This window comes from Equus quagga, unplaced genomic scaffold, assembly GCF_021613505.1.
Source record: "Equus quagga isolate Etosha38 unplaced genomic scaffold, UCLA_HA_Equagga_1.0 252_RagTag, whole genome shotgun sequence".
Classification (NCBI taxonomy): domain Eukaryota; kingdom Metazoa; phylum Chordata; class Mammalia; order Perissodactyla; family Equidae; genus Equus; species Equus quagga.
In genome coordinates, this window is record NW_025799860.1 from 1929743 (window position 1) to 1955497 (window position 25755).

At 35.8% G+C, this 25755-nt stretch overlaps 1 protein-coding gene across 3 annotated transcripts in view; it reads left to right on the top strand.

Annotated features, from left to right (window-relative positions):
* LOC124233821 (rab3 GTPase-activating protein catalytic subunit) overlaps window positions 1-25755 on the top strand; it is a 126300-nt gene that overhangs the window by 56253 nt on the left and 44292 nt on the right. For all 3 annotated transcript variants that reach the window (XM_046651054.1, XM_046651055.1, XM_046651056.1), the window contains 3 exons: window positions 18507-18626; window positions 19532-19697; window positions 24059-24158. In XM_046651054.1, coding sequence (XP_046507010.1) covers window positions 18507-18626; window positions 19532-19697; window positions 24059-24158 — 386 coding nt within the window. The remainder of the gene's footprint in view (window positions 1-18506; window positions 18627-19531; window positions 19698-24058; window positions 24159-25755) is intronic.

The following is a 25755-nucleotide window of genomic DNA, read 5'->3' on the forward strand; positions in this document are numbered from 1 at the left end:
TTTCTTATGATTGTACTTGGATTATGGGCTTTTGGGAAGAATGCCATAGAGGTGAAGTGCCTTTTTCATCAAGTCATATCAGAAGATTGTTATCAGTGTTATTTGATCACTAGTGATGTTAACTTTCCTCACGTGGCTAATTCTGTGTTTTATTCTAAAAATTTTACATTTTATATTTAGAGCTATTATTCATTTAAGTTAATTTTTGTGTAAGATAGAAGTTTAGGTCAGGGTTCTGCTTTTGCATACGGATGTTGAGTTCTAACACCTTTTGTTATAAGAGTTCCCTTTCTCCATTGCTTTACTTTTGCGACTCTGTTAAAAATCATCATTTGTGTGAGTATATGTCTGGATGCTCTTAGTTACTCTAGCTTTGTAAGTCGTCTTTAAATTAGGTAGTGTGATTTCTCCAACTTTATTCTTCCTTTCAAAAGTTGTTTTGGTTATTCTGGCTGCTTTGCTTTTCTATTTACATTTTAGAACTGGCTTGTCTAGATCTGCAAAATGTCCTGCTGAAATTTGATTGCCTTAAATCTCTAGATCAGTTTGGAGGAGGATTGGTATCTTTACTATGTTGAGTCTTCCATTTCATCATCATGGTTGGTCTCTCCAATTATTTAGGTCTTCTTTGATTTCTTTCATTAGTGTCTTGTAGTTTTCAGCATGCAGATCCTGTGTATGTTTTGGTAGATTTATATCTAATTATTGCTTTTTTTATTGTAGTTTAGTATTTTTAAAATTTTCATTTCCAGATCTTTGTTGCTAGTGTGTAGGAATGTGACTGATTTTTGTGCATTGACCTTATATCCCATAACCTTACTAAATCAATTATTAGTTTCTAGGAGGGTTTTGTAGTGTCATTTGAGTTTTATATGTAAATAATCATGTTGTCTGTGAATAGGGATAGTTTTATTTCTTCATTTCCAATCTCTGTGTCTTTTTTTTCTTTCCTTTTGAAACTGGCTAGGGCTTCCAGTAAAATATTGAGTAGGAGTGGTGGGGGCCGACCCCATGGACAACTGGTTAAATTTGCACGCTCCGCTTCGCTGGCCCAGGGTTTCACGGGTTCGGATCCTGGGCGCGGACATGGCACTGCTCATCAGGTCATGTTGAGGCAGTGTCCCATATAGCACAACCAGAGGCACTCAACTAGAATATACAACTATGTACCTGGGGTGGGGGGGGGGGAGCTTTGGGAAAAAGAAGAAGAAGAAAAAAGATTGGCAACAGATGTTAGCGCAGGTGCCAATCTTTAAAAAAAAAAATAGGAGTAGTGAAAGTGGACATCTTTGCCTTGTTATTGATCTCAGAGGGAAAGCATTTTAGTCTTTTACCGTTAAGTATGATGTCAGCTATAGGTTTTTCATAGATGCTTTTTATTACGTCGAGAAAGTTCCTTTCTATTCCTAGTTTGCTAAGAGTTTTTATCATGAGTGGATGTTGAATTTTGTCAAATGCTTTTTCTACTTAAATTAATATGGTCACTTGTTTCTTCTGTAGATTTTTAATATGGTGATTACATTGATTTTTGGATATCTAACTAACTTTGCATTCCCAAGATAAACCCTACTTCTTTGTGGTGTAATTTGTATTTGTGGGTATATGTATTGCTGGATTTGAAATGTATTATTTTGTTGAGGACTTCATTGTCTATTTTCTTAAGGGATATTGGTCTGTAGTTTTCTAATGCTTTGGTTTGGGTATCAGAGAAATGCTGGCCTCATAATGTGAGTTGGGAAATATTTTGTTCTCTTCTATTTTCTGGAGGAGAGTGTGTAAAATTGGTGTTGTCTTCTTTAAGTGTTTGGTAGAATTTGCCATTGAAACCATCTGGGCCAGGAGTTCTCATTTTATTGAGGTGGTGGTCCCTTCTAGGTTCCAGGCTTTAAGCAGAAGTCTCAGTTCCAGCTTTTTGCCTCATGTACACCCATATTCCTGAGGGGCTATTGATTTAATTGGTGGAAAGTCCATGCACAGACAATGCTTGAATAAATCTAAAGGATACAGAAAGAAGCTGGTGTGTTTAGGTTACTTTGTTGGGAGATTGGTGACATCAGCAAAAAGATATGCAGCTTCCTACTCCCAGGGCCTCATAAACAAGGGCACAGTTGTGAATGATAATATCTGAGAGATATTATGCTTCTGGAAGCATAGTTTCCAGACCTCACCTTATTTATATTTATTATGAGGCTGGGGTATTCTTGCACACAGCCTAGTCTGGATACATGCCAGAGACCACCTGCCCTGGGCTGGGTATACTGTATCACTCTCAGAGTTGTGTAATTCACATTATCACTGCTAGACTAAAACACGTGGTATTCTCAGACATAAACAAACTTTTCTTCTATCTTTCTCAGTCTGTCTAGTCTATCAAAGCATCGTTAGTTTTTCAGACATCTCTGTGAGTCCTACTAACAGGCTTTTAGCAACTAAAGGCTTATCCTGTAAAATCCCAATCCGTAGTCCCTAGCTGTTAGAGTTTGTATCCAAAGTTTATAATCCTCTGGGTTTCTTCAGAGTCACCTTGCATGCTTGCTTCTGGCTTTCAGTTTCCTCTTTATTTCTGTCACCCAGGAATCTCCTTTTTATTCCTTCAAATTCAGCTATGTATTTGAAAAACATTGTTGTATTTTATCAGGTATTTTGATGTGTTTTGGGGGAAGAAGGACTCTGTGTCATGTCAATCTGCCATATCATTTTCATTTTTTTCATTTAATCTTTCTTAAAGATTAGAAAGCCAACAACCAAATTTATGAGAATTATTTGGAAATTAGATGTATTAAAGGTATATGTGTTTTCTTTTATTAAGCAAACATTATTTTTAAACATTTACTTTGAGCCAGGTACTGGGATACCCAGGATAAAATATGATCCCTGCCTCAGTAAGCTTTGAGATTAGTAGGGGGACAAATAAGGGAATAAATGGTAACACTATTGATAAATGCTGCCAGAGAGGGCACTACAGGGCTTGATCCAAACTCATAGGAGGTGCCCCTTTTTCAGACAGTTTAAGTCAGGAAAATGTTTCCAGAAGTGGTGATACCTCACCTGAAGCCTGAAAGACAAGTGAGAATAAGCCAGGTGAAGTTAGATAAAAGATATTCAAGGCAGAAGAAGAGCATTTGTAAAGGTGATGATGTTTAGATTAAGAATTTGAAATCTGCAGGTAGTTGGGTAAGCCTGGAGTATAGCAGCAGAGGGTTGAGAATGGCAAAAGATGAGAAGCTATCTGTGTATCTTAGGCCTAATGTGAACTGGGCATCTTAAGAAGATTTCATAATGTTCTCATACTTCATTTTTTTAATAGATTTTTTAAAAATTGTAATTGTTAAAAATTAAACTTTTTGCAGTTTTCAAGGATATGAATTACTCGCCATGCTTCTTAGCTACTGAAGAATAACATACAAAGAAATTTTCACCTATAAATATTTCCTTTTTTTAAATTAAAGTTAATACTGAAGCAATGGCATTGAAAACTATTATGCAAGATGTCCGTTTATACTATACATATACAACTAGTATAGGTTGACCCTATCAGAATGAGATAAAATTAATACATGATTAACTTATTTTCAAATCAAGCTTTAGAAAATAGAATTTTCACATTCATGTCAAACGCTCAATTTTGATAGTTCATCTATATCTGTTTTGATATCTTGTAGGTTCAGTTTAACTTTTTAAAGAGTATTTTATGAAACTGGTCTTTAAAAGGTATATGAGCATGATCAGTTTTTATGCTCTAGGCAAGATAATTGATCTTAATGTTGTGATTTGTTGGATGCGTCTCTCTACCTCTTTATATATCTGTTCTTTAATACCTTCTAATGACTGGTTCCTGAAACTATCATTAGATATTTATTCCCTTGATTGTTATTCCTTATCATAAAATAAATAGCCCTGGAAATGACACAGACGTTAGCTTTAGCAGACATTTATGCCCACGTGTAAATTCATGAGATCCTTCCTGAGCAGAGGTTTTAAAAGAAGGTTTGGTACGCAGGATAATGAACATCTCTACCTCCTAAAGATATCCACATCCTAAAAACCTGTGAATATAGGTTATTGTAGCAAGAAGGAATCAAGGGAGCAGATGGAATTAGGGTTTCTAATCAACTGACTTTAATATAGGGAGATTTATCCTGGATTATCTGGGTGGACCCAATGTAATCACAAGAGTTCTTAAAAGTGGAAGACAGAGGCAGAAGAGAGTCACTGTCAGAGCGATGTGATGTAAGAAGAACTTGGCCCACTGTTGCTGGCTTTCAAGATGGAAGAAGGTGGCCACAAACCAAGGAATGAGGGTAGCCTCTAGAAACTGGGAAAAGCAAAGAATGGATTCTTCCTTAGCGCCTCCAAAAAGAACACAGCCTTAGCCTTGCTGACAAGTTGATTTTAGCCTGGTGAGACTTGTGTCAGATTTCTGACCTATAGAACTATAAGAGAATAAATCTGTGTTGTTTTAAGTCACCAAGTTTGTGGTGATTTGTTACAGCAGCAATATGAAAATAATACAGAAAATGAGAACATAAAAGCTGCGTGCTTGTGGAGGCTTTACTGAAATTGGAAAAATACACTGAAAGTACAGCTGGGTTTAACTGAGGACAGATTTTTGTCTCCATGGTTTGCCTTTGTCTAGCCTATTCTTTGGTCCTTTCAGCTTCAGTCATACTTTAGTGGTCATCACAAAGGAATAACAGCAACGGCATAAGAAACAGTTCACAAACAATCTTGTGAACTGCGCAGTTGAATAATTATGGCTTTAAAAAAATATTTAATGTATTTTTTTGCTGGTGATAGACAGAGATAAGTGTAAAAGGGCCTGATAGTTTTAAGAGAATGGTATTATAGCCCTAAGGACCTGTAAAATGTTCTTATTTGAAAAGCAAATGTTCAGAGGACTTATGGTAATGGCAACATGAAGTAGTTGGCAATTCCACTCTGGAAAAAAAAAATGGTGTGAAACTGGAAAAAAATGTGAAAACAGTCATTTCAGGGCACTGGAGATTATTCAAAGGCAGACAACAAATTGAGAAGGATTTATTCTTGAAAAACTACTAGAGTTTCAGTAAGAATAGAGGGAGCAGCTGGCCATTTTGCCTGTGGTTGTTTGTATTACGTCCCTTTTCTCCCCAGTCTATGCTGATGAGAAATGTAGTTTTCCAGTCTCGGCTGGCCATGAAAACCACCAGCTCTGTTGGCAAATGGGCAGACTTGATTGTGGATAGATGGCAAAAACGTGTGGCTTTGCCAATTAAAAGTAGCAGACTTGATTGAGAACAAGTGGGGAAAACCTGTACCTTTCTCTAGGCCAAAGTTGCAGTCCTAGTTCAAGGCAAATGGTGGATTAGTCAGAAATTTAACAGGAATATCCTCTATGAGAGCCACAGAAGAGCTGGATACACTGTGTACACATACCTGTATGATAGGAAAACTACACATGTGCACAGGAGATGCAAGAGAGACCAAATTTCAGAGCTGGTTGCAACTTTGAATGCATTCTCCAACTCATACCACAGATGAATCGGCAAAAGATGAAAGCCTATGGGTTCAGGTGTTTGAGCACAATCTGTGCCCAAATTATTGTCTTACCACTAAGCTATACAGACAAGGGGTAGCCTCTAGAGAGCCAGGCTGAAAAATAAGAGTGAAATGACTGAATAGAGATGTTAGTAGCTTGAACACCTTGTGGGAGACAGATTGCATAGTTTCAGTCTGCCCAAGATACTAAATACAAACACACTAACAAAAAAGAAACTAACCACCCTCAGAAAAGTTAAAACAGGACCTGGTTTTGCTACAATATATTATCTAAATGTAGTTTTCAACTACAAATTACTAGATATAAAAGATCACACAGGAAAGTGTGACCCATGCAAGCAAAATAAAACAGTAGAAATGGACTCTTAGTGGGCCCAGATGTTGGATTTAGCAATAACTTCAAAGCAGTTATTATAAGCAAGTTCAAAATTAAAAGGAACTGTATTCAAAGAATTAAAAATATACTAACCAATCACATAGGAAATCTCAATAGATAGAAACCATAAAAAAGAACCAAATGGAAATCCTAGAGTTGAAAAGTATAATTGAAATAAACTTTCACCAGATGAGCTCAAAAGCAGATCTGAGATGGCAGAAGAAACAGTTGGTGGATTTGAAAGATTAATAGAAATTATCTATTCCAAAGAACAGAAAGAAAAATGAACAGAACTTCAGAGATCTCTGGGTCAGTATCAGGTGTTCCAAAGCATACATGTAAATGGAGTTCCAGATGAAGAAAAAGAAAGAGGCAGGAAAAATAATTTAAAGAAATAATGGCTGAAAACTTCTCAGATTTGATGAATAAAACATTTTCTTAGGGACCCAAGAATCATTGGAAATACTCTGGTAAATACAAAACATATATTCTGTTAATTTTAAAAAAAAACATAAGATTGCTTAAGAAGTAATTATAGCACTGTATTTTTTATAATGTACATGTAACATGTAATATGTATGACAATATTGTACAAAGGAAGAGGGCAGGATATGGAGCTATACTGTGTAAAATTGCTAGATTGTACCAGAATTAACCTAAGTAGATTATAAATTAAAGATACAGATTGCAATATCCAGGAATCACTGGGAGGAAATAATTTTAAAAAGCAATTGTTTATTTAACCACGTCCGTTTTCTCAGGTATTTTTGTAGATGCTAGGTATTTAAATATGTTGAAGAAATGGATTTTTCGTTGTTTATCATCACCATTTTTGTGATCCAGTATTTGTGTATGTGTGAGGAAGACTGGCCCTGAGCTAACATTTGTTCCCAGTCTTCCTCTTTTTTGCTTGAGGAAGATGGTCTCTGAGCTAACATCTGTGCCAGTCTTCCTCTACTTTGTATATGGGATGCTGCCACAGCATGGCTGATGAGCAGTGTGTGGGTCTGCACCCAGGATCCGAACCTCTGAACCATGGGCCACTAAAACGGAGCATGCAAACTTAACCACCATGCCACTGGGCTGGACCCAGTGATCCAATATTTTATGTATATATTCTTTGTACTGTTTGAAGAAGCTCTGAATATATTTCTTTCTAAAGCAAGACATGTAAGAGTTGTAAAATGGTAGCATTCAAAGTAGATGGCATGGTTTTATGATTTTCCAATGTGAGATTAACAACAGATATATCAAATATTGATTATTTGTTGCTGCTTTCAGTCTTTATTGGAGCAAGAAAAAAGAATGCATCTTAAAATATACAAAAACGAAGGCTTTATTGTGCTACTGTTCTCAGTTGGAAGTTGTGATATTAAGGCACATTTATATTTAAATTTAGTATTTAGTATACATTTGTAATCAGATAAAACAGTTCTGTTATTAAGAATTGCTATAGTGGGGTTTTTATTTGTGTTGATACATTTGAGCTCCGGATAAATTTAGACTGCTAGACTAGAAATCGAAGAAAATATAAACATTTACTAATGAAACTCATTGTCTTAGAGCACGCTCTCCATTCACCTTTCCCGTTCTTTCCTTCCCTGTCTTCCCTCCCATTTCCACACACACACACAAAAAAGGAGACCAAAACATCTCAGACTTCTTGATTTTGGACAACCAAGCAAGAAATCATGGGAAATATGGCATATTTCCATCTAGATATTTTTTATGAGCATGGGAGTTATATGTATATATATTTTTGTGTTTTTGATTTGGGAATTTTTTTCATAAATGAGATTTTACTATACATATTGTTCTGATATATATTCATTTTTCTCAGCATTTCATGATAGGCTTTATGTCAGTAAATTCAAATATATATATACTTTTTTTAATGACTAAGTATTCCATAGTATGGGAGGATACTGTAATTATTTACCCCATTACTCTATTGAAGGCTATTTAGGTTGTTTCTGGTTTTTCACAAACTATTATAATTAACATCATTGTGCATATACCTTTGTGCATTTATGTGAATGTTTTTGTAGCATGGATACAAAGAGATATTAGTTCAAAGTCTGAAAATTTTAACTATTGATATTCTGTCTTTTTGCCTTCTAAAAATGTTTTTAAAGTTTATACCACCACCTGTGGCATATCCTGAACTCTTGCCAACACTGCATCTTATCAGCATTTTATATTTTTTGCCAATTTAATAGGTTAACAGTGATATCTTGTTCTAATTTTTATTCTCCTAATCACTAGTGAAATTGAACTTCTTCTTCTTCCTCTTCCCTCTCCCCCTTCCCCCCTCCCCCTTTTTTCTTCTTTTTTGCTGAGGAAGATTCACCCTGAGCTAACATCTGTGTCAATCTTCCTCCATTTTGTTGGTGGGTCACTGCCTCAGGATGACTGAAAAATGGTGTAGGTCCGTGCCTGGGATCTGAACCCATGAACCCAGGCTGCTGAAGCAGAGCACCAAACTTAACTATTATACCATGGGCTGGCTCCTGAGATTGAGCATCTTTTATAGAATTATTAGCCATTTATATTTCTTATTCTTTAAAATATGCGTTAGTTTTGCTCATTTATTAGGTTAAATTTTTTTTATGGTGATAAAACATATGTAACAAAATTTATCGTTTTAACCATTTTTAAGTGTGGAGTTCGGTAGCATTAAGTACATTTGCATTTTTATACAGCCTTCACCATTGTCCATCCCTAGAACTTTTTCATCGTCCCATATTGAAACTGTACCCATTAAACAATAACTCCTCATTCCCTCCTACCCCAGGCCTGGCAACCACCGTTCTACTTTCTGTCTCTCTGAGTTTGATTCTTCTGCGTATCTCATATAAGTGGAATCATACAATATTTATACTTTTGTGCCTGGCTTATTTCATTTAGCATAATGTCATCAAGGTTCATCTATGCTGTAGCATGTATCAGAATTTCTTTTCTAAGGCAGAATAATATTTCATTGTATGTTTATACCGCATTTTGTTATCCATTCATCTGTTGATAGACATTCGGATGTTTCCACCTTTTGGCTATTGTGGATAGTGCTGCCATGAACATGGATGTTCAAATATCTCTTGAGTTTTAATTCTTTTGAATATATACCCAGATGTGGAATTGCTGGTTGTTTTATGTTTAAAGTTTTTTTAAAAATTATTTTATGGAGGTCATAATGGTTTATAACATTGTGAAATTTCAGGTGTACATTATCATCTATCAGTTTCTGTATAGACTGCATTGTGCTTGTCCCCAATAGTCTAATTTTTATCCATCAGTATATATAAGTGCCCCGTTACCCCTTTCGCCCACCTCCCAACCACTTCCCCGCTGGTAACCACTAATCTGTTCTCTTTATCTATGTGTTTTTTTTGTCTTCCACCTATGAGTGAAATCATGTCCTGTATGTCTTTCTCTGTCTGGCTTTTTTTGCTTAACATCATACCCTCGTGGTCCATCCCCGTTGTTGCAAATGGGATGATTTTGTCTTTTTTATGGCTGAATAGTATTCCATTGTATGTATATACCACACCTTTATCCGTTCATCAGTCCATGGGCACTTGGATTGCTTCCATGTCTTGGCTATTGTGAATAATGCTGCAGTGAACCTAGGGGTGCGTAGATCTCTTTGAATTGTTGGTTTCAAGTCCTTTGGATAAATACCCAGTATTTGAAAATAAGTTAACCATGTATTAATTTTATTTCATTCTGATAGGGTCAATCTATACTAGTTGTATATGTATAGTATAAATGGACATCTTGCATAATAGTTTTCAATGCCATTGCTTCAGCATTAACTTTAATTTAATTTTTTTGAGGAATCTCCATTCTCTTTTCTGTAGTGGCTGCACCAGTGCATTCCCACCAGCAGTGTATGAAGGTTCCCTTTTCTCCACATCCTCTCCAACATTTGTTAATTTTTGTTGTGATAATTATAGCCATTATAGCCATTCTCACAGGTGTAAGGTGATATCTCATTGTCGTTTTTGGGGTTTTTTTTTAAGATTTTATTTTTCCTTTTTCTCCCAAAGCCCCTTGGCACATAGTTGTGTATTTTTAGTTGTGGGTCCCTCCAGCCGTGGCATGCGGGACGCTGCCCCAGCATGGCCTGACAAGCAGCGCCATGTCCACTCCCAGGATCTGAACTGGCGAAACCCTGGGCCACCAAAGCAGAGTGCATGAACCCAACTACTCACCCACGGGGCTGGCCCCTCATTGTAGCTTTGATTTGCATTTCCCTAATCATTAGTGATGTTGAACATCTTTTCATGTGTCTATTGGCCATCTGTATATCTTCTTTGGAAAAATATCTGTTCATATCATCTGCCCATTTTTTAATCAGGTTGTTTGGTTTTATGTTGTTGAGTTGCATAAGTTCTTTATATATTTTGGAAATTAACCCCTTGTCAGATATATGATTTGCAAATATTTTCTCCCAATTGATGGGTTGCCTTTTCCTTTTGTTCCTGGTTTCCTTTGCCTTGCAGAAGCTCTTTAGTCTGAAATAGTCCCATTTGTTTACTTTTTCTTTTGTTTCTCTTGCCTGAGTAGACATGGTATTCAAAAAGATACTGGTAAGACTGATGTCAAAGAATGCACTGCCTGTATTTTCTTCTAAGAGTTTTACGGTTTCAGGCTTTATCTTCAAGTCTTTAATCCGTTTTGAGTTAATTTTTCTGTATGGTGTAAGATAATGGTCTACTTTCATTCTTTTGCATGTGGCTGTCCAGTTTTCCCAACACCATTTATTTCCTTTCTCCATTGTATGTTCTTGGCTCCTTTGTTGAAAATCTAGCTTCTGTAGATGTGTGGTTTTATTTCTGGGCTTTCGATTCTGTTCCATTGATCTGTGTGCCTATTTTTGTGCCAGTACCAGACTTTTAATTACTAAAGCTTTGTAGTGTATTTTGAAGTCAGGCAGTGTGACATCTCCAGCTATATTCCTTTTTCTCAGGATTGCTTTCACTATTCGGGATCTTTTGTTGTTCCATATAAATTTTAGCGTTCTTTGTTCTATTTCCGTGAAATATGTCATTGGGATTCTGATTGGGATTGCACTGAATCTGTAGATTGCTTTAGGCAATATGAACATTTTAACTATGTTTATTCTTCCAATCCATGTGCATGGACTATCTTTCCATGTCTTTATGTCATCTTCAGTTTCTTTCAATAGTGTCTTATAGTTTTTAGGGTATACGTCTTTTACCTCTTTGGTTAAATTTATTCCTAGATATTTTATTCTTTTTGTTGCGATTGTAAACAGGATTGTATTCTTGAGTTCTCTTTCTGCTAGTTCATTATTAGAGTATAGAAATGCAACTGATTTTTGTAAGTTGATTGTGTACCCTGCAACTTCACTGTAGTTGTTATTTCTAGTAGTTTTCTGATGGATTCTTTAGGATTTTCTATTTACAGAATTATGTCATCTGCAAAGAGCGAGAGTTTCACTTCTTTCTTTCCAATTTGGAGACCTTTTATTTCTTTTTCTTGCCTAAGTGCTCTGGCCAAAACCTCCAGTACTATGTTGAATAAGGGCGGCAAGACTGGATAGCCTTGTCTTGTTCCTGTTCTGAGAGGGATGGCTTTCAGGTTTTTCTTGTTGAGTATGACTTGGCTGTGGCTTTGTCATGTATATGGGCTTTATTATGTTGAGGTACTTTCATTTTACGCCCATTTTATTGAGAGTTTTTATCATAAATAGATGTTGGATCTTGTCAAATGCTTTTTCTGCATCTATTGAGATGATCATGTGATTTTTCTCCATCATTTTCTTAGTGTGGTGTATCACATTGGTTGATTTGCAGATGTTGAACCATCCCTGCATCCCTGGTGTAAGTCCCACTTGATCATGGTGTATGATCCTTTTAATGTATTGCTGTATTTGGTTTGCCAATATTTTGTTGAGGATTTTTGCATCTATGTTCATCAGCAATACTGGCCTGTAATTTTCTTTCTTTGTGTTGTCCTGGGATCAGTGTAATGTTGGCTTCATAGAATGAGTTAGGAAATGTTTGTCTTCTTCCGTTTTTTGGAATAGTTTGAGAAGGCTAGGTATTAAATCTTCTTTGAATGTTTGGTAGAATTTTCCAGAGAAGCCATTCTAGTTTTGGACTTTTGTTTTTTGGGAGGTTTTTGTTTTGAGGAAGATTAGCCCTGAGCTGACATCTGCTACCAATCCTCCTCTTTTTTTTTGCTGAAGAAGATTGGCCTGAGCTAACATCTGTGCCCATCTTCCTCTATTTTATATGTGGGACGCCTGCCACAGCATGGCTCAACAAGTGGTTCATAGATGGATCCGCACCCAGGATCCAAACCAGCAAACCCTGGGCCGCTGAGCAGAGCACACACACTTAACTGTTACACCACCAGCAGGCCCCTTTTGGGTAGCGTTTGATTACTATTTCAACCTCTTTACTTGTGATGGGTCTATTTAGATCCTCTATTTCTTCTTGCTTCAGTTTTGGGAGGTGTATGAATCTAAGAATTTATCCATTTCTTCCTAGATTATCCAATTGGTTGGTGTATAGTTTTTCATAGTATTCTCCTGTAATCCTTTGTATTTCTGTGGTATCCATTGTAATTTCTCCTGTTTCTTTCCTAGTTTTATTTATTTGAATCTTCTCTCTTTTTTTCTTAGTGAGTCTGGCTAAGGGTTTGTTAATTTTGTTTATCTTCTCAAAGAACCAGCTCCTAGTTCCATTGATCCTTTCTACTATTTTTTTATTTCTATTTCATTTATTTCTGCTCTAATTTTTGTTATTTCCCTCCTTCTGCTGACTTGGGCTTTGTTCTTTTTTCTAGGTCTGTTAGGTGTAGCTTAAGATATCTTATTTGAGATTTTTCTTGTTTGTTGAGGTGGACCTGTGTTGCTATGAGTTTCCCTCTTAGAACTGCTTTGCTGCATCCCATAAGAGTTGGTATGATGTATTTTCATTTTCATTTGTCTCTAGACATTTTTTGATTTCTCCTTTGATTTCTTCATTGATCCATTGGTGGTTCAGTAGCATGTTGTTTAGTCTCCACATATTTGTCACTTCACCAGCTTTTTTCTTGTAGTTGATTTCTAGTTTCATAGTATTGCGGTCAGAAAAAAAGCTTGATATGATTTCACTCTTCTTAAATGTATTGTCTTGCCTTGTTTCCCAACATATGGTCTGTCTTTGAGAATGTTCCATGCGCGCTTGAGAAGAACATGTATTCTGCTGTTTTTGGATGGAGTGTTCTATATATATATCTGTTAAGTCCATCTGGTCCAGTTTTTTATTTCAATCTGCTATTTTCTTGTTGACTTTCTGTCTGGAGGATCTATCCATTGATGTAAGTGGGGTGTTGAGATCCCCTACTATTATTGTGTTGCTGTTAATTTCTCCCTTTAGGTCTGTTAATAGTTGCTTTATGTACTTTGGTGCCCCTTTGTTAGGTGCGTATGTATTCATAAGTGTCATATGCTCTTGGTGGAAAGTCTCTTTTATTGTTTTATACTGCCCCTCTTTGTCTCTCATTGCCTTTTTTATCTTAAAGTCTGCTTGGTCTGATATAAGTATGGCAACACTTATTTTCTTTTGCTTGCCATTTGCTTGGAGTATCATCTTCCATCCCTTCACTCGGATCCTGTGTTGTCTTTAGAGCTGAGATGTGTTTCCTAGAGGGAATATATTGTGTCTTGTTTTTTAGTCTATCCAGCCACTCTGGTCTTTTGATTTGAGGAATCAATCTGTTTACATTTAGAGTGATTATTGATATATGAGGGCTTAATACTGTCGTTTTATCTCTTGTTTTCTGATTGTTCTATATTTCCCTTGTTTCTCTTCCTGTGTATTTCTTTTTGTTTCTGTTTTTTGTTGCTATTGTTGTTGTCTTGGGGCATAAGGGAGATTGGCCCTGAGCCAACATCTGTTGCCAATCTTCCTCTTTCTTTCTTTCTTTTTTCCTCCCCAAAGCCCCGTTACATAGTTGCATATACTAGTTGTAAGTCCTTCTACTTCTTCTATATGGGGTGCCACCACAGCATGGCTTGATGAGTGATGTGTAGGTCCACACCCAGGATCTAAACCGGAGAACCCCAGGCTGCCAAAGCAGAGCATGTGAACTTAACCACTATGCCACCAGGCCATCCCCTTTTCCTGTGTGTTTCTGACTGTCATTTCAGTTTGGTGATTTCCTATGATGGTTTTCTCTTTATTTATCATTTGTATCTCTCTTTTCTTTTTTGTTTACCATGAGGTTTATGTAAAAGATCTCATAGATGAGAGAGTCCATTTTCTGATAACGTCTTGTCTCCTTAGTCTAAGCAGCTTCCATCCCTTTCCTCTTCCCTGTCTAAATTATTGGTGCCACAAATTATGCCGTTTTGTGTTGTGAGTTTGTGATTAAAATGAAATGTTTATAGTTATTTTTGATACTTTCCTTCCCTTTATCATTAATTTTATAATTGTTTGCTAACCTTATAGAGAGCTGCAATTTTCTGATTTTGTTTGTCTATTTATCTCTTTGCTGAAGGCTTTGTAAACCTTTTCCTTTTTGTTTCAGATATGAGGGCCTTCTTGATTATTCCTTTGTGGGGGTGGGGGGGCAGAGTGAGGGAGTCTCCCAGCAGTGAACTCTGTCAGCTTTTGTTTATCTGGGGAAGTTTTTATTTCTCCATCATATATGAAGGATATTTTTGTTGGATAGAGTATTCTTGGCTGAAAGTTTTTGTCTTTCAGAATTTTGAGTATATGATTCTGCTCTCTCCTAGCCTGTAAGGTTTCTGCTGAGAAATCAGCGGAAAGCCTGATAGGGGTTCCTTTCTAGGTTATTTTCTTCTGCCTTGCTGCCATTAGTGTTTTTTCTTTGTCGTTGACGTTTGCCAGTTTTACTAATATATGCCTCAAAGAAGATCTTTCTACTTTGATGCAATTAGAGTTCTCTGGCTTCATTTACTTGTAATTCCAGTTCCTTTTTCAGGTTTGGGAAGTTATTAGCTATTGTTTCTTTGGACAAGCGCTCTGCGCCTTTCTCCCTCTGGAATATCTATAATCCTTATGTTGCATTTCCTAATTGAGTTGGATATTTCTTGGAGAATATCTTCATTTTCTTTTTTAGTCTTGGTTCTCTCTCCTACTCTATCTGCAGCATTTCTGTCTTTCTCTCCCCTAAATTGCTCATTCTGTCCTCCATAATGTCAGCTCTGTTTTTTAAGGTTTCTAGATTGTTTATCTCACTTATTTTGTTCTCCATCTCCAGCCTTTGTTTATTTTTTTTTAGTTTCAATCTGTTTTGTGAAGAATTCCTTCTGCTCATTTAATTCTCTTCCTGAGTTCATTGAACAGTCTTTCTGAGTTCTCTTGTAAGTCATTGTTTCTTTATGACAACTATTTTGAATTCTCTGTCATTAAATTGTAAATTTCTGTGAATTCAGGATCGGTTTCTGGAGACTTGTCATTTGCCTTTGATCTGGGGTGTTAATGTATTTCTTCATGGTGTTTGATGAAGTGGACCTTTGCTGTTGCATAGTGGTAGTTTCTGGTTGCAGATTTCGCCTGCTACCACTCAGGCAGACAACATCTGTATTTTCTGAACCCTCTGCATCCGCTGGAAGTTGTGCCGAAAGGGCTCTCTGTGTTTGCCTGCTGGCTGTTGCTGCTTGGTGGGTTACACATGCAGGCACAGATACTCTGGTGCTGATCCATTGCCCTGGTCAGCCGGTTGAGCTGGTGTGCCAAGCTGGAGGGGAAGGGAAGGGAGCTTTCTTTCACTCTCATGAGTCTGCTCAGCACTCACTGGCCGCCCGCCTGGGCTGCTGGGCTTGGTGGGGGAGCCCACACGATGGCTGAGCTGCTTGGTATGGAGCATTCCTCTGGGCTGGGATGGAACTCTGAAATCAAAAGCGTTCTCATGGAGGCCTGTCTGTTCCCCTGTATCCTCTTAGAGTCATGTGCTGGCCACTGCATGAGATCCCACACCTTAGATTGCTGCTGCTGGGGAGGAGGAGATCCACTCACCTTCCATTGCTTCCCGGGAGTCTAGTACCCCCACTTTCAGATGTATGGCTGCGTGGATCTCTCAGATGTCCTGCTGTGCTGTGTGGGTGTCCTCTGTTGGTTAATGAATGTCCTTTTGGTTGTATCTTATGGGGGAAAGACTAAGGGAACAGCTCACTCTGCCATGATGTTGATGTCCCATGTTTAAATGTTTGAAGAACCACTGTACTGTTTTCCATAGTGGCTATGCTATTTTATTTTACATTCCCATCAGTCATGCTCAAGGCTTCTAATTTCTCAATATCCTTACCAGCACTTGTTTTCTGTTTTGTTTTGTTTTTTATAATTGCCATCCTAATAGGTATGAATTAGTATCTCATTGTGGTTTTGATTTACATTTCCCTAGTAGTTAGTGATGTTGACTGCATCTTTTCATGTGCTTGTTTGTCATTTGTCTGTCTTCTGTGGACTAATGTCTATTTAAGTCCTTTGTCCACTATTAAATCTGGTTGCTTGGTTTTTTGTTGTTGTTGATTTTTGCTAATTTTTTAAAGTCCCCCCACTTAATGTTTGTTTACTTGATGTAGGCATGGTCTTAGGATGGAAAGATCTGATATAGAAAGTAAATCAATGACTTAATATTGATCTCTTAAAGAATAATAATAACAGGAAAAATACATTAGACTTCAGAGAAGAGAACATATTTAGCCATTTAACAGGGGTGACAGGGTAGTATTTGAGGTAAATCTTCAAAGAAAAGATTCATCAAGATTTGGTGAATCAATATTTAGTATTCGTCACTATTTAGTATTGATCAGTATTTAGTAATTCATCAAAATTTGTAATGGCAATAGAATTGGGGGAAACATTCCAGGTAGAGGAAACAAAGACATAGAGGATAGGATTTTATTGCAGGTAAATAGAAAGCAGTTCAGTTTGGCTTATTTGTTGTTAATGGAACACTGGCACAGTTTGTGTGTGTGGGGAGGGAGGAAATAGTTTGGCAACAGCTATCAGTGTTAAAGATACAGATGTTATTTTTTCCAGCAGCTTAATTTCTAGGAATTTATCACACAGGTAATACTTTTAGAAACACAATTGCAGTATCATTGCAGTAACATAAAACTGAAACAAAGTACTGATCAATAGGGTAGTAGCCTTTGAAAAGAAGGGACAGAAAGTATGTATAATATAACCTTATCTGAGAGTAGGGTGGGTACATGGACAGACAGAATATTTCTGGAATAACAACCAAGAAACTGTTGACAGTGGTTTCACTCTGATGAAGGGATGCCCTGAGGAAATGTTCACTTGTTTTGTTTTCTTTCTTCAAAGGACTTTAAAAAAAGAAAAAAGAAAACGGTATTTTTACAGGCCTTTAGAGCTTAAAATTCACAGCTCTGGCTTCCTTCCAGTATTTGAGACTGCTTCTACATACTAATTTTGACTTCAGGGGTAGGAGGGTGGAGGCAAAGTGACTAAATGAAATAAATTTTTTTCATCTAAACAATAAACAGATTATGGGTTGGACTTCTTTTATTTTTTAATCTTTATTTACTGCTCTTTGGGTGATTTCTTGAGGCGAATGTTCATAAAAACAAGCATTTGTAACTCTTACATATCCAGAGTTAAAATGAATTGGCAAATGAGTAATACCTTTTATAAATTATTTTCTTTATTTAAAAAATTATTAAATAAAAGTACATTGAGGGGATGGCCCCTTGGCCTAGTGGTTAAGTTTGCACACTCCGCTTCGGCGGCCGAGGGTTTCGCTGGTGCGGATCCTGGGCACAGACATGGCACTGCTCATTAGGCCATGCTGAGGTGGCGTCCCACATACCACAACTAGAAGGAGCCACAACTAAAATATACAACTATGTACTAGGGGGGATTTGGAGAGAAAAAAGCAGAAAAAAAAAGTACGTTGAGTGAATAGGACAGGAATTTTCAATAGGCAAGATCAGCAACTTGACCTTACGTTTTTGTAAAATATGGCTGCAAATTTGTTATTAAAGGACTTGATAACTAAATGAGAAGTTTTCATTATTGTAAGATATCATAGCAAGAGTAAGCCATTTTCTAATAATTTTCTGACTCCTACTTAATCGTTATTGAGTAAAAGAATACATGAATTCCTTAATTAGGATACTTAACCATGTTCTCACTTTTAGACAGCACAAGTACATCATGGCTGATAATTATTTTCCTGCCATTTAGGGAATCTATCAAACTTTGTCTTTCCACATTAGTAGACTTGATGTTACCGGTTAATTAAAGCAAGATTTCAGTGCTAGCTTTCATCTTTTATCTTGGAAACTTAACTTTTAAGGTGAAACTGTTATTTAGTGTTCTTCCCTTTGTGATTTTAGCAAATTGCTTCTAATTTGTAAGGAATACAAGGGATATAGTAGATGAATTAGGGAAGTGTTTCACTCAACGAAGAAAATTCAGGATGTTGTAGGTTCAGTTGCCATTTAAGAAAAAGAGAAACCCCTGTGGTTCAAACCTGACTTGTTAAATTTTCTTCAGGGAAATTCTTTCATGTTTTTCAAATAATAGGTTTTTATGTATTCTGAAGTTTTCTTCTGTTTAACGCCATTGATTCTTTTTTTAAGGTATGGACTGCGAGAGTTCGTGGTGATTGCCCCTGCTGCAAACAGTGATGCTGTTCTCAGTGAATCTAAGTGCAATCTTCTTCTGAGTTCTGTGTCTATTGCTTTGGGAAACACTGGCTGGTGGGTGGACATTTTGAAAAACTTAGACAATGAGTTAAAAACTAATTATAATTTGTGAAGGAAAATAGTTACTGAATGTTACGTTTTTGGTTATAATTAGGATTAGTATTTGTACATTATTGGATTGGAATTTGGTGTATAAGGGCAAACTCAAACCTTTAGGGAGAGCATTTCTAAAGGGAAACTTACAGAAATATTCAATGAATATTTGAAGTTAAGAGTAAATTATACTATTTTTGTGCTTTGCTTCCAAATTTTAGTTTATTTAAATAAATTTTGTTACGAAGTCTAATTTTAAAACTCGTAGCCAGAGCATTGCTTTGTTCAGCCTCAGCTGGGAACATGTGTGTCAGGTAACTCAAATATTTCGCTGTTCTGCTCATGTCTGCAAATGACCATGAAAGTGCTGCAAGTATTGATTTTGGGGTTACAAATCAATTTTAGTGGGTAGGCTAATTTGCAAATAGGGAAATCTGTGAATTATTGTGAGGATTGACTGTATCTTCAAATGATAAAGTAAAAAATATTTCACTATTAATGTTGGGTTAATTTGTACTGTTTAATACCTGCGAATCAAAGTTTATTTGAATTTGAAGAGGCTAATATGGTATGATTGCTTTTATTCAAGAAAATTTTCATTTTGCTTTTTTATGACTTCCAGCCATTTTAAAACAATTCTCTGACTATAAAGGGCCACTAGATGGTAATTTCTTCAGTTTATTAGTGTAAGAAGAAATGATATTAAGAGTGTGTTTGTTATAAATATAAGTCTGTGGAGTGTTCTTTTTTTAGTACTTTTAAATATTTGACATTAAAATAATGTAACAGTGAGAATTTTTGAGATTTAGGAGTTATTCAAAGTTTAATGAAATTACTGTCTCTTCCTGTTTAATTATGTCCTACAGCCAGGTGCCACTCTTTGTGCAAATTCATCACAAATGGCGAAGAATGTATGTGGGAGAATGTCAGGGTCCTGGTGTGCGAACTGATTTCGAAATGGTTCATCTTCGAAAAGTGCCAAATCAGTATACTCATTTATCAGGTCTGCTGGATATCTTCAAATCAAAGATTGTGAGTCGGCATGGATATTGTCAGTCTTATCTGGGATCCAGATAAAAGTAGCAATTTGGTAGTTTATTGAGTATGTGGAAACATTTCTCTATAATATTAGTAATGTAATTGGAAGAAAGATGTAATTGACTACATAAATTACTGTGTATGTTTAAAGAAACAAAGTATTGATTAGATTTTTAGTGTGCTAATGCTATAGAACAACTAATTAAATTGATTTTGTTTGTTCAGTTTGTTAACATTTGTCTACTGTGTTATCTCTATCTACTCTTTCTCCTCTAATAGTATTATTGCCAACCTCCCCAGATGAGTGGGCTTTAGGTAGCTGCTTGTTTGAGCCTTTGACTGTGAGCTCCTTGAGGTCTGAACTCTTTGGATTCTGAATTGCCTTTCGTTTTTTTCCAAATCTTCATTTGATTTGATTTTTAAGATTGATCTGGCTTATTATATTCTGTGACTCAGAACAGCAAGGCTAATTGGGATATGCTCTATATATCCTTGATGTTCTATATCACAGAGCTATAGAGGACTTGCCTGTGCTACTCAGGAGGAAAAATTAGGGTTTAAGTTGAGGAGCTATTTGTGAATATCCCCAGAAAAGAGAGCAAAGCCAGATAAGCAAGTGGTGGAGCAGGTCCTCTGCTTAGAGAAATAATCCCCTCAAATGCGTAAGTTGACACCCATCTCACCAAAGTGATCAAACTTGATTAACACACTCGATCAAACTTGATTAACAAATGTGTTTAACAAACTGATTAACAAACTTGTATCTCCTGGTATGATATATTGACTAGGATACATCATCACTGTGTCGCATTCCTGCCAAAAATGTTTAACATAAATCAAAACATGAGGAAACAATTGCGTATTTCCAAAATGAGCCATATTTTGCAAGGTAATTGGCCTAGACTCTTCAAAAATGTCAGTATCGTGATAGGCGAAACAAAGATTGGGAGCTGTTTAAATTAAAGGAGACTAAAGTGACATAACAGCTAAATGCAATGCATGATCCTTGACTGGATCCTTGAGCAAAATGAATAGGCATAAAGGACATGCTTAGGATGACTGGGACAATTTTAATATGTACCATATGTTAGAAAGTAGTATTAATGTTAAACTTCTTGAGTGTGATAATTGTTTTATGATGACATAGGATAATGCACTTGTTCATAGGAATTACATGCTAAAGTTTTTAGGGATGAATTGTCATGATGCCTACAACTTACTTTCAAAAGGTTCATCCAAAAAAGTTTATTCATATATGTATCGGTTACGAGTGTGTATCAAAATGTCAGTAATTGGTGAACTTGGTGAAAGTCATATGGGTATTCATTATACTAGTTTTGCAGCCTTTCCAAAGGTTTGCAAATTTTAAAAAGAAAAAAATAGAAAAAAATGCTGAAATTTCTTTTTTTTTTAAATTGAGGTTGTAATAGTTTATAACATTGTGAAATTTCAGTTGTACATTATTTTTTGTCAGTCACTATATAAATGCGCCCCTTCACTCCTGGTGCCCACCCCCAACCCCCTTCCCCCTGGTAACTGCTAAACTGTTCTCTTTGCCAGTGTGTTTATCTTCTACATATGAGTGAAATCATAGTGTTTGTCCTTCTCTGGCTTGTTTCACTTAACATAATACCCTCAAGGCCCATCCATGTTGTTGTGAATGGGACGACTTTGTCTTTTTTTATGGCTGAATAGTATTCCATTGTATATATATACCACATCTTCTTTATCCAATCATCAGTCGATGGGCACTTGGGTTGTTTCCACTGAAATTTCTTTTTTAATAGATACTGTCAGAAAGATATTTAGGATTAGAACTTAATTTCATAAAAATATGTTTTTAATGTTGAAACCCTAAATAGTGTAGTGGTAGGATTATCACCACCAGATAAATCCATTTGACATTAAAAAAAAAGTAATGCATGTACCAGGTTAAGATATTTAAATAAAGTAGAAGCTTCCTTTTACCCTTCTGTCCTTCTCCTCAAAATAACTAGTGTTAGCAATTTCTTGTGATTATCTCCATTAAAAAAATCATAGAAGCATATATTTTAGGGAGTTGTGTGTATGTATGTAACTTTTTTTCGAAAACTTTTTGGGCTTCGAAATGCCTTAAGTAGTGCTTAATTCTACATGTGGTGTTTTAAGAAATTTTTGAAAAAGGCAAGTGTGTGATAATTTCTACCCCATTAGTTTTTCTTTGCTCTCTCCAGAACTCTTCAATTATGTTTAATTTTTTTAGATCTAATTTCTGGTCAGACACAAATATGAATATTTTATTTTTTCTTCTTAAAAAATATTAGTAAACGTTATTTTCATGGATCTTTTATGTCACTCACTTCTGTAGCTCAGCTTCTCTTTCCTGACACTAAGGACCGCCTTCATCTGTGGAGCCTGACTTAGATTATGACTGTCTGCTAGTTGTACTTTAAAAAAAATGTTCATCACATCATGTCAGAACTTTCATTAAGCTCAGTCAACTAGATAGGAAACGGCTCTCAAAATTGATTTGATAAGAGTTGAACTTAGACTAATTGAGACCTGGTTTGTGTACTGTAGAGGTTTTACATAAGTAAAGCTGCCCAATATGTGACTCTCCTGTACCATCTTTTTAAAGACATCTCTATAAAAATCACTCTGTAACATCGACTTGAAGTGTTCTGGGGCCTTCACCCTTCACAGCCGTGGATTTTATTTTTGCGTGGATCTGATTATTAGGAAAGGCTTCCTTTTGGGTAGGGAGGGGCAGTTGTGCCCTTTAGTCACATAAAATTTAAGTTTAAATCCTCTTCTACCATAATCCCCTACATATTTGAAAACTTCCTCACATACTAGTCTTGTTTTTTTCCATTTGGACATTCTTGGTTCTTTCATCTGTTCTTTATATTTTATGGTTTTACATTCTGGTTGTTGATTTGGATATTTGTCTCTTTTAGAATTACATTTCTTCATGTTTTTGGAAAATTTTGTTTGTGGGCTCATTTTGTCTTGCAGCCTACGTTTAAAATTGTTAGCTTTCTTTCCCATCCTCTGTAGTGGTTTTGTAATTTTGTGGTTGTTTCCTACCTGCAGAGTATTTCAGAACCAGGTCTTAAAATGTTCTTTGGAGCATCTCGCTCTGTGGTGATAGCTTCCAACAAAGCCACTGTACCAAGCAGGAGTGCCCTGCCTCAGTGTCTGCCTTAAGCAGAGTCTTGCAGTGCCCTCACTCTGGGCAGAGTACTTTTGATTCCATTTAAGGCACTCTGTAACCCTAAGCTGCCGCTGCCTTCTTCTGCACCTGAAACTCAGCAGGCACGTGCCTTGAGCTTCACTTACCACTTTGGGTTTGCTGTACCTTTTCTAGTGCCCACAAAGATATTTATGTCATGTTTGATCCTAGGTATTTCTTTTTGGTTATCTCTTTCTGTATTTGTCTACATTGCTAGGCGACTGGAGCAGAGGTTATGTATCAATCAGCCTTGTTATGGTTTCTAGACGATTTGAACTTTATCATGGATGAATGTTCATTTGATATCTGAACCTGACTAAAACATCATTTCTTCCTAACCAGTTGGAATCTTACCTTGCTTATCTAGGACACAGCAGCCCAAAACTATTATCTTTTTTTGGCAGTCACCTTATTTTGTGACTTCAGATTGAGTTTGTATTCAGTTAAAGCTACTAGTGACACTTACTAGTCATGCTGCTGTCATGCTGCTGCTGAGCTAAATGTCTCTTATTCCTTCTGCCCAGTATAGCAACACTTGGAAACTGGTTAGATTTACAGAATACTATTGAGTCTACATTTTCACAAGCTCTGTAGGTGATTCCTATGCATATTTAAGTCCTATTCCACATTAGTGTAGGTTAACCATTATTAAGGGAAGCTGAGATCATAGGATTTTTGGATGATATTAATTTTTATGATTCTTAATGCATGTAAAGATAAATTTAAATTTTTTTAAACTGATTAATATAAACTATTTTGCATGAGTGACCATTTGTCTTAGTCTAAAATTCTAGTTAAATATTCAAGACTGGCTTTACTTTGAGTTCATTTTCTTTTAGAAGAAAGAAAAGACATCATCTCCCCAAAGCTAATCTTATACTTTATAATAATTATACCTTATTTAAAAAATGAATCACGTTTTTCCTACATTTAGTATGGCTGAAGAGAATAGTAAGAAATTATATTTGTATAACTAAAATTGTATAAGATATTTTGAAAGAGGATTTTGCTTAATAGAAGTTAATATCTTGTTTCCAGGTAGTAGTTTTAAACAGCTTTATTTTAATGTAATTTGCTCTCTGGCATTGCTTTTAAAACACTTTTTTAAAGCAATACAATTATTGTCTTTGCATTTATTTCCTAGGGATGTCCTTTAACTCCATTGCCTCCAGTTAGTATTGCAATTCGATTTACCTATGTACTTCAGGATTGGCAGCAGTATTTTTGGCCTCAGCAACCTCCAGGTGAGATAATTTAGAACTATATTTAACTTATTGAATATAAATGGAAAAGAATATATATTCATAAATTAAAAATATTTAACAGTGCATTTCAAGTATTTTAAATTTGAAATATTTGTAATTCTCAATGTAATATTGCTGATTTCATTGCCTTCATCATCTTTTTCTCTTAAAAAAAGCTCTTTAGATTGTTCTAGAGACAATACTTACTCTGTATTTGCTGATCTGTCTTTGAAAGCTAATAGTATTTATAAAGCAGGGGATCCCTACTGTGGAACATCATGTGCTGTGAATTAGTATGTAGTGAATGATTAAAATGTCTGTTTTTAGAATATAAGAGAAGCCACCCTCATAAGTTGAGAACAGACATGCAGAGAACCTTATAGAGAGTAGAGTTTGAAGAAGAGTGCTAAATAAGGCAAGCAGAAAAGAAAAACATCTGTATATACACGTACACTTATGATTGGAAGAGTTGTAGAATATTTTCCTTTAACTTGCATTGATAAAAATGTAATTAAAATCAGTTTACCTGCTTAGCTATTGATATACTGATTCATTTAACAAATAATCAATTATTATCCAATAATGGGCCAAGCTGTGTCAGGGCCACAAATACGAACGAGACATTGCCTAAAGTCTAGAACAGCTCAGCGTGATGGATATACAGCCTAATTAAGTCCAGTTTTGGTTCCTGGGTATTTCTGTCACAAGTGTAATTACATTCAAGTATGTCCAATAAGAAATTTAATTCAAACTTATAAATAATTACAAAGATTTTACTAGCCTGAAAACGTTTTTCAGTTTACCTTTCTCAAAGAGAAATAAATTAGAATAAAATAATAGTGTTTACTGTTTATCTTTGTTCCAAGTAGTTGGTTATTTATAGGGTTGAAAATAATAAATTGATAGTCTTGGGATGATATTAAAATTAGTGTAGTACTTCCTTAGCGTTTGGTGGTTATATATACTACTACTGTTTTTTTTTTTTTGTATCACTGAATAATTTGAAACTCTAATGTACAGTAAAAGAACTACATCTAAACTATAGCAAAGGGAAGTAAAAGCTAAGCTGAGATTTATATTAGAAGAATGACTCAAATGTTTTGGTGATTTTAGTTCCCGGACAACAGTACTCTCTAGACAATTTTTAGTTGACTTCTAGTTAGAAGTTTCAATTCCTATCTTCCTTTTCCTTTTTTAAAAGGCCACTCTATTATTTAGTCAATTTTAAAGGTTTCCCAAGGTGGTATGGTCATTGATGATCTAAGAAGAAGCCCAAGAGCCAGAATCTCAGCATTATAGTTTTGATTGCCAGTAAGGCCTTCGTTAATGTTCTATTGCCAAACTTTTTTTAATGGGGATCAACATATTAGCTTTCTTCCTCAGTGGATTGAAGGCTATATAAAAGTTTAATATTTGAGATTAAACATGTACTATGGGCCAGACACTGTGCTTAGCACTTTATATATTATTTCATGTAATTCTCACCTATGAGACAGGTATTATTATCTTAGAGAACGTAAGTACCTTAGAGAACACAAGTGACTGGCCCAAGGTTACATGGTCACCAAGTGATAAAGTTTGCATTCACAATGTGATC